At 53.8% G+C, this 13,787-nt stretch overlaps 1 protein-coding gene across 1 annotated transcript in view; it reads left to right on the top strand.

Moving 5' to 3' along the window:
* The first annotated feature begins 951 nt into the window (after nucleotides 1–951).
* The window catches only part of Cacng4 (calcium voltage-gated channel auxiliary subunit gamma 4), a 62,061-nt gene continuing 49,225 nt past the window's right edge, over nucleotides 952–13,787 (top strand). Inside the window, exon 1 of the mRNA NM_080692.2 lies at nucleotides 952–1,412. Coding sequence (NP_542423.1) covers nucleotides 1,193–1,412 — 220 coding nt within the window. The 5' untranslated portion in view covers nucleotides 952–1,192. The remainder of the gene's footprint in view (nucleotides 1,413–13,787) is intronic.

The raw sequence follows: 13,787 nt of genomic DNA, 5'->3' as shown, positions 1-13,787 counted from the left end.
CCAGAGCTCGCGGCGGGTTTCAGGCCTCCTGCGGGGGAGGAGGGGAACTGGAGGTGAGAAAGGAGCCTGACTCCAAGGAGCAAGGTCTGAATCCAGCTTGGGACCCTGCCAGCACCGAAGACGATTAAGCGATGAGGCCGAGGGCCTGAGGCAGAATCTGACAGGGTTAAGGGGAGGTGAGGAAGAGCCGGTTAGGCTGAAGAAGAAAATAAAGGTTCCGAGAAGGACAGGGAGAAGAAGCACCTGGACAGGGAGGCTACAAGACTCTAAAACAGTTGCAGGATTCCTGCCTCTACCAGCAATGGGCTATCAGAAGTGTGACTGTAGTGTGTCACATTCTCAGTCCCCCTCCGAAGAACTCCAGAGCTTCCCAGTGCCTGCTAGAATCCCTTGGCTGCTTGGGTTGGAGTGGAGGTCTGGCTTGGCCCATAAAGAATGTCTCCGGTCTGTGACCCACATCTGGGGCCTTTGGAAACCAGAGGAGTCTCACTCTACATCCCTAGACCTTCCTAACCAGGTAGAGGCACAAGGCCGTACGGAAAGGAGGAAAAGGTATACAATTCCCATTCCACAGACTTCAGAATCCCGGGGACTAAAGAGATCCCGGCTGTCCCGGATTGGAAAGGGGGTGACCGGGGACGCAGTTTCCCCGGGGTCCTTCCAGGGAACCAATCTTGCTTTCCCTCAGCTTCCTTCGCTCTAATAATGTGAATGAAGCCTGGGAGAGAAAAGAGAGCGCGCGTGAGCGCAGGGAGGGGAGCGAGGGGAGGGAAAATCCCGGCCGGGGGAGAGCGAGCGCCGGGCCCGAGGCGGAGGGGCGGCGCCGAGAGAGAGAGCGCGCCGGGCGGCGGGCGGTGGGTGGAGGCGCGGAGGGCGCGGGCCGAGAGCGGAGGGGAGGGCGGACGGAGAGGGAGGAGCCCCCGGCCGCAGCCGCTGCCGCCGCCGCCGCCAAGCCGCCCGGCGGCCCGCGTAGCCCGCGCAGCCCTCACTCGCCGCCGCGCCTCGGAGTTTGAGCCCCGCGCAACCCGAGCGCAGGCACGCCCGGGGCGCGGGGTCGGAGCGCGCAGCGCGGCGCCGCCCCCCGGCCCTCGGCCCCCCAGCCCCTGGAGCCCCCGGAGCCGCGCGCCGAGGGAGGAGGGCGGGCGGGCGCGGCGGGCCGGGCCGGCGGGCGGCGGACTATGAGGCGCCCACCATGGTGCGATGCGACCGCGGGCTGCAGATGCTGCTGACCACGGCTGGAGCCTTCGCCGCCTTCTCGCTCATGGCCATCGCCATCGGCACTGACTACTGGCTGTACTCCAGCGCGCACATCTGCAACGGCACCAACCTGACCATGGACGACGGGCCCCCGCCCCGCCGCGCCCGCGGCGACCTCACCCATTCGGGACTGTGGCGGGTGTGTTGCATCGAAGGTACGACCCCTGCCCCCAGCGCACGCACATAACACGCACACATGCACACGCACACATTGCCCCGGGGAGTGGGCCGGGGGAGGGGTGGGCGCGGCGCTGGCTCCACGCGAGACACAAAGAACCTGAAGGCGGGAGGGTGGATCCCCGAGTGGACACGGGTGCAGCAGCCTCGGGTCCCTCCAGGCTGGGTACCTCCCCAACACACCGATTCCACAAACTCTAGGCTCGCACGCGCACACCCCCTCGCGCACAGACACAATGAAACACACAGAAACTCACGCACGCGCGCGCAACCCGAAAGCGGAGCGATCCCCAGGGGCCTCGCGGGCGCCCCTGGGGGAGGTGGAGGCTGGCATGGGGGCGGGAGGAGTCTAGGGTGGGGGGGGAGAGCGGACGCGGGAGGAGGGGGAGGGGTTGCTTGGCAACCGGTGTCTGTGCGATTGCTATGGGAACTGGCCATCCTGGGGCGGGGCCGGCCGGGGGCGGGGAGCCTCGGGGCAGCGAGGCGCTCACTTCAAGCCCCCAACTGAGGGGGTAAGGGCTGGGTACAGGTTGGGCCCCAAGCGAGTCTGAGGGAGCCAGGTAGCTCAGTCGGTCCTCCTCGTGTTCCTTGAGACCACAGACTCACTCCTCCCTGCGCGATGAGGACAAGAGGGGAGCCACGCCGCGTCTCCCGTAATTGAAGCAGCAAGCCCTAGATCACTGTCCCTCAGCACGAAGTCGGCAAGAGACCTCCGTAGGAACCACGCTGAGGAGCGTGGAGTCAAGAGCCGACCAAGAGTGGGCTGGGAGGGGCGTGGTCGCTCTGTCAGAGCAGGGCGGGGCTCTATGACCCCTTAGGAAGCAGAGACTTTAGAGGTGTGCTGCGGTTGAAATGCATCTAGAGATCGGGATTGGGTCCCTTGGACTGTGGGGACAGCTTCTAGGAGTGCGAAGCAGAAACCTCCGATGCCCGAAATGCATTAGGCTCCTTAGCCCTCCTGGCGCTCTCATGCCCAACTGTGAAACTCGAACTAACAGGTGTCTAAGGAGGGGCGGTCTGGTTCTGCCAGGTTATAGAGTCAGATCGATCAGCTGCTTGGTCTTGGCAGAACAGAGGAACTGGCGATCATTGCTTTAATTTTTCAAAAATCCTTGCGTAGTGTTTCGTCTTTCTTTCCCTGTCACCCTTTCTCCTGTGTGCACTCCACCCCTGGGTGGTTGAGGAAATTCTTCCTTCCTCTCCTCCTTTCAGCTACCTAAGTGTGGTGGGATGCGACAGGAGGTTGGGACTGGCTCAGAAAGATAGCCCTTCCTGGCTGCGTTTTGAGTCATCTGAAAGGAGGCATTGTGAGGTTTTACTTAGTGATGCTCCCCTCTGTCCCCACCAGACCCTGGACTCCTGTCCATCCCTGTCCCCCAGTTCCGATTCCAGATCGGGGCTGCTTCTGCACTTGGGAGCTTTATGCTAGCTCTGGGCAGTTTGTAGAAGACAGAAGTGTGAGATCAATAGTTAAGGGGGGAAGCACACCTCACAAAGGAAGTGGTGGGCCCACGATGACAACCCCCCCACTTTTCTTCTGAAAAAAAAAACCACCATAATTTTGGGTATGCAGCTGCTCAGATCGTGAACACCTACACTTCTCATCTGGAGAATGTACCCACGTCACTACCTGCCACGGCACCTGAGTTAGACAGACAGACAGCAAGGGCTGCAGAGCTGTTCTACCTCACACAGGCTCCACTAGATGCCCTGTGTGGTGTAGGGAATCATGCCACCTCCCACCCCTGCCCCAAGGAATCCATGGAGCTGGGGCCTTTCCCGTTTCCCAAGGGAAACTTGAGCGCCCGCAAGGCTGGCTTGCATGATGACTGCAATGCCTTCTTTATTAATCCCTCATCCTAATTAGGATTGATGTTGCACTTAGCATCTCGCCAGCTGCCTCAAGCCGTTTGAACTCACTGTTCATCCAGAGAGCCCTGAGCCGATCAGGGCAGCTGGCTCGCCTGGCAGAGGGAGCCATCTGGGGGACTTCATGGAAAGAACTGGGCTGCCTCTGTTATTCCCTGAAGCTTGGGGGGTTCTAAGGGGCGAGCAGGCTGTACCTACTGAGTGTACCAGGGCTGTGAGAGTTAGTTCGAGATTCCTTGTCCAACGTGCAAATCCATAACTGGGCGGAAGCTGGCAGCTTTTCTCATAACACAGCATGGAAGCTGACAGCTCCCAGAGCCCCTGATGCCTCCTGTGATGCCAGCCAGCACGTGGCGAGGGGCTGAAACCAGGACAGGACAGTTAACCTCGAGCTACTCCCTGGGGACACCAAGAAGTGTTTCAAAGGGTGGCTACCACTTTGTTAGCTTTTGTGGGTAAAAATGCACTATTTCTTCCTGTTTTCTAGCAGCCCCTACAAACACATAAGCATGACATCTGCACCTGCCCCCCAGCAACATCTGCACCACATACAGGACATCTGTACCACACATGACATCTGCACACACATATGACATCTGCACACACTCACATGACATCTACACCCAACCCACACACACATGACGTCTGCACACACACATGATGTCTGCATCACACACACATGACGACTGCATACACAAACATGATGTCTGCACACACACACACACACACACTGCATCTGCACCCCACACATGACATCTGCACTACACACACACATGACATCTGCACACACACATGACATCTACACCCAAACCACACACACATGACAGCTGCACACACACATGATGACATCTATGCCCAATCACACACACACACACACACACACACACACACACACACACACACACACACACAAGCATGACATCTAAATTAAGAGGTAGAGTTGAAAAGAGGAACCCTTTGGCTAACATGGACTCCCGCAGCAAGCAGGCGGTGAATGAATGCCCCAGGTGCAGCCTGGGGAGTCGGATGGGTTTGCTGGCAACTCCCAAATGGCCAGTTCCATTTCCTGAACGTTTCCTTGCCTGTCAGACCTGGAGAGCCAACCCTCTCTGCTAAGGCATCCACAGAGACACCTGACAGGGACAACTGTGGTACCCGGCTTCCCTCCACCCACCTGGCTCTCCACTGGACAGATGTCAGAAGTCCCAGGTACACAGTGCCCGCAGTAGGTTCACACGGCACCTCAAGGTGCTGCCCTCACCTCCGTGTGCAGGCAAGAGAGAACAGTTCTGGACTTGTCCAGAGACACGCGGTCAGGAAGCAGCTGGGCTAGATTTGAGCCTCTATCACTACAAAGCTCTTCTTGCCACGTTACCCTGCCCTTTCCCCTGCAGCTTCTGGGTTGCCATTAAAAATAGAACCACGTATCTGGCTACTCAGGAGAGCCCAGCTCTAGGGTTGGGTGGTTGGCAGGAGGGCATTTGGAAGCGAGGATGTATAACGGGTGCACAGATTGCATAACACACTCTTCTCCCTCGTTGTGTGTGTATGTCTCTCAATCTCTCTACTTTCGACTCCATTGCTTTCCTTCCATTGTGTTCTGGGCTAGCTTGTCCCTACCCGTCATTCTTCTGCCCTCCCCACCCTACCTTCACCCCGTTAGCCATCTCTTTGTCTATCTCTGGACAAGGCCAGGGGTGGACCGTGGACTGGAGGAAGATAAAGTCGTTTCCACTCTAGGCATCGTCAATGAATGTTAGTTTAATTTCTTGTCATTTCGGAATGCGGAAGGTGTAGATCCTGTCCTGCTCAGACACCCAAGAGACCGAAGTACCATTTGGACATGGAGGGAAAAGAAGACCCTGAGCACAGAAGCAGGACCATAGTACCATCTGCCAAGACTCCATACCCACCATGAACCCCAAAACACACACAGGCTCCTGAGGCCCAAACCCCTAAGAGACCTCATGCTGAACAACATGCTTCCCTCCCTCGCCCCTCTACCATGTCACCCATAGATGAAGCTGCCTCCCCCACACTCACGACTCTGACAGAACCCTCACGAGACAGTCTTGACACCGGGGGCGTCTCTTATGTTTCTTTTGTGCTGGCTGAGGGCTGGGCACTGGAAGGAGAAGATATAAAGTTCTAGAACGTAAAGAGTGAGGATGGGCAAAATCCTTTGCCCTAGTCACACTCACCTCCCTCGGATGACCAGAATCTTTGTCACTAGTGTCCCCAAACCTTCATTTCCACAGTGACACGCACACACACATGACATCTGCATCACACACACATGACGCCTGCATACACAAACATGATGTTTGCACACACACACACACACACACACACTGCATCTGCACCCCACACATGACATCTGCACTACATACACACACATGACATCTACACACACACATGACATCTGCACACACACATGACATCTACACCCAAACCACACACACATGACAGCTGCACACACACATGATGACATCTATGCCCAATCACACACACACACACACACACACACACACACACACACACACACACACACACTAAAATAGGTATTAAAAATACCTATCTCCTAGCCCCGTTAGCCTGCGTGTGAGAAGGGGGCAGCTAACTAGGGTGTCTGCTCCAGAGGACCCAGCTATCCTAAGCTCTATCCTAGCCCCATAGGTGGGAGGGGCATGTATTCCTCATATACCTCGGGTTCTTTCATGGCTGGTGAGATGGGAAGAAGGTCTTCACACCACACTCTGGGACGAACCAGACCACTCAGAGAGGCTGGGTATAAAGAATAGTGTTTCTACGGCAGCTGCAAGGTCCCAAATTGTGCTGGGACCATTGTCACTCATGTTCGTTTTTCTTTGTCTTGCACTAACCTAGAGACAGCCCATCCCGTCTGGCTACGGTGGGTGGTAGTAGTAGCCAGAGCAGGCCCTCCATCCCTACGACTTTGAGGTGCCAGTTTCTGGGTTCCACATTCCCTCGGTGTTGATAATCGTCACCATTTACCTTAGACTTATACAGGGGTGTGTAGTCGCCAACAACACTTTCAGGGAAATATTCATTCTCTGTCTTTTAGAAATAGAGAAGCCGAGGTTCAAGATGGGTGGAGCTCCCGTGTCAGGGCTGCCTTTCCTCGTCCTCATCAGCTTCAGTGTAGGCACCTCCGCCTTCCAACAGCTATAGCTTCCTTTATGTAAACCACTGATGCTTGGAGAAGGGCAGCTAAGGGGAAGTTTTACCAAATCTGCTGACCTAAAAGAATAATTAAAGATGCGAGAAGCAGGCCATTTAAGCAGTAGCCTTCTCTTTCCATGGTTCTAGAGGTCAAGGAAGACAGAAGGGGAGAGGCTAGTTCCTGGGCTCCAGGGCTCCTGGGCTCCTGGGCTCCTGGGCTCCTGGGCTCCTGGGCTCCTGGGCTCCTGGGCTCCTGGGCTCCAGGGCTCCTGGTGCAATGCTCTTCCTGACCTGCTGATGGCCACTTGCCTGAAGTGCGCACATAACAGTCGGAGGAGGCTGTTGGTGCCTAAGAGAGGTGAGGCTACCATGAAGACCCCTTCCTTATGGTCTCCGATAAATCTAATCATGACCAAGCCCACCTCTGTGCTCTGCTATCCACACTGAAGATTAGGACACCATCATATGAATTTGGGGGCACTCAACAGCTAGTCCAAGATGGGTGTGTTTCTTCCCGTACCTTGCCCAGCAGCTGTCATTCACGCCCCTGTCATTTGGAAGCACCCTCCCTCATCTATATACTTACAGACAATGCCGATGGCCTCCATCTCTTCTGTTTCTGTCTGTCCTTCCCTCATCCCTCTGTCTCTTACCAGGATCTTATGTAGTCCAGGCTGGCCATCAACTCAATATACTAAGATGACCTTGACCCCTGATTCTCTTGCCTCTCCTTCTGAGTGCTGGGATTACAGACAAGCGTGCATCACCATGTCCTGTTTATGCAGGTGCTGGGGATTGAACCTAGGACTTTGCATGTGTTGGACAAACACTGGCCCAGCTGAGCTGCATCCCAAGCCCTCTTCCTTCTCTCTCCTTAAAGGAAACACCAGTCCCCCTTTTTGGAAACCAGCTGACTTAGTAAGGAAAAGCTGCACATCTTGGTGGATCCTGGACCAAGGGATGCCCAAGGTTCCCACCACAGCTGGCTCTGAAGAAGCTCTGTGCTACCGGACTTAAGATATGCGTGATGGTGCAGTCCACGGGTCTTTACAGTAGACCCCTCTTGTGTCAGTCTCCCCAAGCAGCTCAGATTCTGATGCAAGTGATCACAGGAGGGCAGAGTGGGAAAGGGCCTCTGGTCCTAGGACCCAGCGTCTCAGAAATGTGAAAGGCAAAGACCAGCACAGCCAGGCTGAAGTAACTCGCTGTGTTGAAGACAGACTGCCGGTCCTCTGTCTCCTGAACTAACACGTGGAGTCCAGCTAACCTGGAATCTTCTCACCTACTAGAACCCCAGCCTTAACTTGCAAGTTGAGCAAAGCTGAGAGCTTCTGTGGGAGACACAGGGGCTTTAAGTTCCTTCAGAACACCTCGGCTGCGCTGTACAAATGTAAGCTGCCTGCCTGCTGGCACACTTCATTCATTCATTCATCCATTCATCCGTCTATCCACCCACCCGTTTGGCACATGCTCACTAAACACCTGGTTTCCTGAGACCCGGGAGGCCCGGATTCTTGTTACAAACAGGACACACTTCCTAGCAGAGCGGTTGACACTCTGTGCTGATTTGTTCCCTAATGGAATTAGAGAAGTGTCCTGGAAGAGACTGCAGTCCAGCCACACTCGCAGCTGAACTAAACCTGATGTGGATGAAGTTCGGCAAGGTGGGCTGAGGACAGCCCAGAGAGGGCACCCCAGGGAGACCCACAAGGGATCAGATGGCTTTTTGTTTTTATTTTTTCTAAGACAAGTTCTCATGTAGCTCAGGCTGGCCTAAAACTCAATGCATAGGCAGAGTTGAACTTGAACCCCGATCCTGCTACCTCCCCGTCTCTAGTGCTGGGTCTGCACCCCGACACACATGCTCGGCAGAGACAATTCATGTTTTATCCTCATAAGCTAGGAGGCCCATCTGGACCCTGCGGTAGGTGGCCACACTAGAGTCTCTAGGACCAAATGACAACTGCAGGGATAGGACTTAAGAAGGAAGGGTAGGGAGAAGAGGGGGAGGAAGAGTCAAGGCTGTGGCCCAGATCTGATGCTTCACAGCCGGCTGGATGACTATGGTGCCGTGTCTGAAAGGAGGAAGTCTGAAGAAATCGTAGGAAATCAGAGCCAGGGCTCACTCAGATTCTTGACATCACGAACCTCCATGTTCATAGTTAAGTAGTGGTGCTTGAACCTTCCAGGAGCCCATGATAACTGACAAGCCCCAAGGCTCATCATCGCCACTGGCTGCTCCCTGCAGGGCAGAATTTCTAATCCTCGGTGTGCACTTGGTGTTTGGGCCTATACGACTGTATTGTGTCACTGCCTTTCGTTGAAAGATCTTTAACTGGAACCCAACCTTAAACCACCTGAAGCCAGTAGTCCTCCTACTGTGACCACACAAAGTGTTTTCAGATGTCACAATGTCCTACTGGTCCCACCGGGCTGGGGGAGTATCAGGCAGATGGCTGTGGGGATGGAGGCACACAGGCCCGGCTCCAACTAGAGGCTCTGCTCAATTCTCTAACCTTCAGGGATACACAGGGAACTCAAGCAATGGGTGGAGCAAGTCTATTAATGGGGTGACCTGACATCAGCTTTAGGTGCCCAGCTCCTTCCTTTATTAATAGCAAGGCTCCCCTGCCTGTGCCACCCCAGCACGAGGCCTCAGCCGTGCTGAGAACTGCTGATGAAGCCTAATTCTCATTCAGAGCAGGCAAAGGACACCCAAGACCAGCATAGCAGAGTGACTTACCCAAGGTCACGTGGTAGTGACGAAGGTTACTAGTCACAGAGCTGGAGTAAGTGCAGAGGCCACCCTGCTAGATCTGTCCCCAGCACAGCAGCCACCATGATATATGCATCAGGGTCATAGCCATAAAGGCAGAGCCATTTAGGTGACAGCCTCTAGCATACACAGAGGACCCTTCTGGTGCAGCCTAGAGGTCTGTGTGACTCATACAGTGCTGTCCCTTCCAGACCCCAGGCTCTCTCTCCTGGCTTCCAGACAGTAGAGTGGACTCTCAGCCATACCCAGTCAGCTCCCTCCTTGGTATTTTCAGGCATTCACTTGGATGTTCCCCAGATATTGGTGGCCTCATAGGAGCATGAGTTTGGATCTTGACTGTAGCTACAACCCACCCACCCTAACCTCAAGCCACAGTCTCACAGGTAGGGGCATACAGATGCAAAAGTGTCTACAGACCAAGGCCAGGGGTCTCTCTGGTAACCAAGATTTCAGTTGTTTATTCTTGGATATTTGAAACAGAGTCTCCTGTAGTCCAAGCTGAACTCACTTTGTAACCAAGGCTGACTTTGAACTCCTAATCCTCCTGCCTCTGCCTCCCAAGTGCTGGATTACAGATGTACACTATCATGCCTAGTTTGCCTCAGATCAGCTTTTGACAATACCGAGGTTTGAACTCAGGGCCTTGCACATGTTGGGCAAGTATTCTACCACTGAGCTACATCCCAAAACTGTTCTAGTTCCTTATGGTGGTCTCGCTGCATGGCCAGGCCCTCTTGCTGTCTTCCCTGTCAGCCTCCCCACTGCTGGGATTACAAACTCACACCTGCACTACACCTGCACACCTGCACACCGTACATCTGCACACCTGAATACTTGTACACCTGCACACTTGCACACCTGAATATCTGTACACCTGCACACTGGCACACCTGTACACCTGCACACCTGCTGCAGGTGCTGTCTGTTAGTCCCTGCTGCCATCTCCATTGCTGTCATCTCTGAGAAAGAGCCAGAGAGCTCAAGAAGCTTCTTGGCTCAGCAGAGTTCCACACTGCCTAGGAAAGAAGTGAATGAGTAGAAAAATTGTCAGTCTGCCCGTCTCACCTACTACTAGCCTTTTACCTCCTGGCTGTCAGGGACAGAGGCGAGACCCCAACAGTTCATCACAGATAACCCTTTCTCCCCACATCAGTCCATACAGAAGCTACAATAGCACAACAGTCACAGGGATCCAGGTTCAAGTCTAAGCCCAGCCACCTGTCGGCTGTGTATCTCTAGACAAATTAGTCTCTCTGGTTATCAATTTTCTTAATATAAATCAGAGTGTTGTGAGATCAGCTCCTCAGGTTGTTCTAATGTCATGCTACGAAGCACGCAAAAGGCCCTTCCTTCCTTGTGCCTGGCACCTTGTACTCATTTGAAGTATCTTGCCACATTTATTCCCCCTTGCCCTAATTCCTGAACTTTGGAAGTTCACATAAGAAATAGATCTCCCAGATGTCGAAGCTGACCTGGGAGGTTGCCTGGTCAGCTTCCTGGCCACCAGGGTCTTGGGATGGATGAGTCAGAGCCCCTTTAGTGGAGGTCATTGGAGCTAACTCATCACTCTGGGCAACAAAGCTCCAGATGGCTGCTGAGAACCCCAAAATTAATGGCTAAGGCAGAAACTGAGACATCCAGCAGCAGAAAGACATCATCTGGGATGAAGCTAGGGATGGTCAAAGCCATCCTTCCGCCTAGAGCCAAAGTCAGCCAAAAATCAACTCCAGATCTACAGTCGTGATTCCCAGTGCCTGGGACAGGGGCAGATAAAGAATGGCTGGGTTCTAGGGCATGGAGAACACTGAAGAGGGTTGGCAGAGCTGTGCGCTGCTCCCCATTTTGCCACTAACCATCTGGACACTTTTCAGCTGGTCCCTTAACCTCTTAAGCCTCCTTGACTTGCTCAGTCCACTACCCAGCTGGGAAATGATACCCCTCCCTGCCTCCATGCCTCCTCCCTTCTCTGTCACCCTCCTCCATACAGCTTCCCTTCCTCCTCCAGCTTCCCGAGGCACTGTAGCAGGAACGGAGAGACTTCAGAATCCTCTTCTCGGAAACACTCTTGGCTCCCCCGCCCCCAACACACCTTGATAGGGAAAGGCTTGCACGCAGGAGCCTCACACATGAGGTGTGGGGCAAGCTGTCTGCCAGCTGGAGGAGTCTCCCTTCCTTCTCCCACGGGTTGTCATCAGCCTCCGTCAAAGATTCAGGGGCTCTGCCTTGAGCCCAGCATGGCGCTGGCCACTGCAGAGACAGGGCAGAGTCTATTTCTTGATACTTGCCAGTCCTCTGGGCTCCTTCTAGAACACAGCCTCTGTCTCCCTGCCTAGCCAGTTCCCCTCTGCATGGGGCTGCTGCCCTGCCCACTCATGCACTTCCACCTGGATTCAGGCAGCGTCTTCTTCGCCCTGCATGCAGCCACAAAGGTCTTGTCAAGCTATCACCTCATTCCCCAGCTCCCTCCAGTGAGAGTGCACCCCACTTGTGAAAAGCTAGACTTGTTCCCTGATGCTTCCAGTTCTGACACTTCTCAGAGTCTCATGTGAACCCGCTGATAGGGAGAGAGCTTGGAGGCTGTCCGCAAGACCCGCGTTTGAACCTTGCTATTTCCTGCTTGGACACGTTCCGTTGTTTCTCCGAGCCTCTGTTTTTCTCCTCTGTAAATAATGGGTGTATGGATGCTAGACAGTCACACAACAGTCACAAAGGTCAAATAGGATGCTACCCAAAGGTCCCCAAAGACTCTGCCCATACGTGGTATCACTGTCTCACAGGAGAGCATGCTGTGCTGGAGATGCAGCCAGAAGCCTGGGAGCGGCATAAGGTGATAGTTTAGTAGGAGTCACTGAGTCTTAGGCCAGTGAAATACCTCAGTGGATAAAGGTACCTAAAGCCAAGCACTGTGGCCTGAGTCTAATACCTGGGTCCCACGAGGTGAGGGCAGGACCAACTCCCTTGAGTTGCCATCTGACTACCACAATCGTGCCTTGAAATAGACAGCAACACACACACACACACACACACACACACACGTAAATATGTTTTAAAATTTTAGTCACTGTGTCACCTCCCAAGCTTGAGAGGTAGCTTAGACTTACATGACTTACATGTAGTAGGCAGCCATCAAGTGGGTTTTGTGGGTACACCCCTCTTGTGGAGCAGACGGATTGAAGCTGGGAGGTCACCGAGGTAAACTGACCAGAGTCGAAGCCAGAATGGTGGTCTGTTGTGAGACCACCACACTTGTCTACTGAGACAAGTAGGTGTTGGATGTCCAAGAAGGGCGTTTTCCAAAGCCTGAAGGAGGCCCCCTGATTGATTGGCTGGATGTGAAGTGTGGAAGTTGGGAGACAGGCACAGAAGTAAGAGGCTAGGAGGAATCTTGCAGTGGCTCAGTCCAGGAAGCCCACAGAAGAACCATTTCCCAAGGCTGAGTAGCCTATGGGGAGAGGAGAGCTTAGGTTCTCTATGTATCTGATTGAAGATCTCTCCTCTCCTGGGACTGAGCTAGCCATGGCCTGGGGATAGAGATGTGGAAGCCAGGAAGGAAGGAAGGAGATGGATGGATGGATGGATGGATGGATGGATGGATGGATGGATGGATGGATGGTTGGTTGGATGGATGGATGGTTGGATGATTGGATGGATGGATGGATGGATGGATGGATGGATGGATGGATGGATGATTGGATGGATGGATGGTTGGATGGATGGATGGATGGATGGATGGATGGATGGATGGTTGGATGATTGGATGGATGGTTGGATGGATGGATGGATGGATGGTTGGATGATTGGATGGATGGTTGGATGGATGGATGGATGGATGGTTGGATGATTGGATGGATGGATGGTTGGATGGATGGATGGGGATGGGTGGATGGATGGATGGATGGATGGATGGTTGGATGGATGGATGGATGATTGGATGGATGGATGGGTGGATGGTTGGATGGATGGATGGATGGATGGATGGTTGGATGATTGGATGGATGGTTGGATGGATGGATGGATGGATGGATGGTTGGATGATTGGATGGATGGATGGTTGGATGGATGGATGGGGATGGATGGATGGATGGATGGATGGATGGTTGGATGGATGGATGGATGATTGGATGGATGGATGGGTGGATGGTTGGATGGATGGATGGGGATGCATGGATGGATGGATGGCTGTGTGTGGATGGATGGGTGAGTGGGTAATTGGATGGATGGATGGATGGATGATTGGATGGGTGGGTGGGTGTGGATGGGTGGGTGGATAGGTAGATGTATGGATGATTGGATATATGGATGGATAGAAGGAAGGAAGGAAGGAAGGAAGGAAGGAAGGAAGGAAAGAAACAGTTCCCCCTGGTGATGTGAACTAACCCTGTGCTTTTGGCTTAAGGTAGCAATCAAACTTCTAAACTAAAACTCTAGCTGAGAGACTCAGGGACAGATTTTTGTTGTGAGTATTAAGTTGCAATACAGAGGATGTCACGAGGATCCTGGAAGGTTGGCCTTCCTAGTTTGGGCA

The sequence above is a fragment of the Rattus norvegicus genome, chromosome 10 (assembly GCF_036323735.1).
Source record: "Rattus norvegicus strain BN/NHsdMcwi chromosome 10, GRCr8, whole genome shotgun sequence".
Taxonomy (NCBI): Eukaryota; Metazoa; Chordata; class Mammalia; order Rodentia; family Muridae; genus Rattus; species Rattus norvegicus.
Note: the sequence above shows the minus strand (reverse complement) of the source record. Positions and strands in the feature narration are given on the sequence as shown.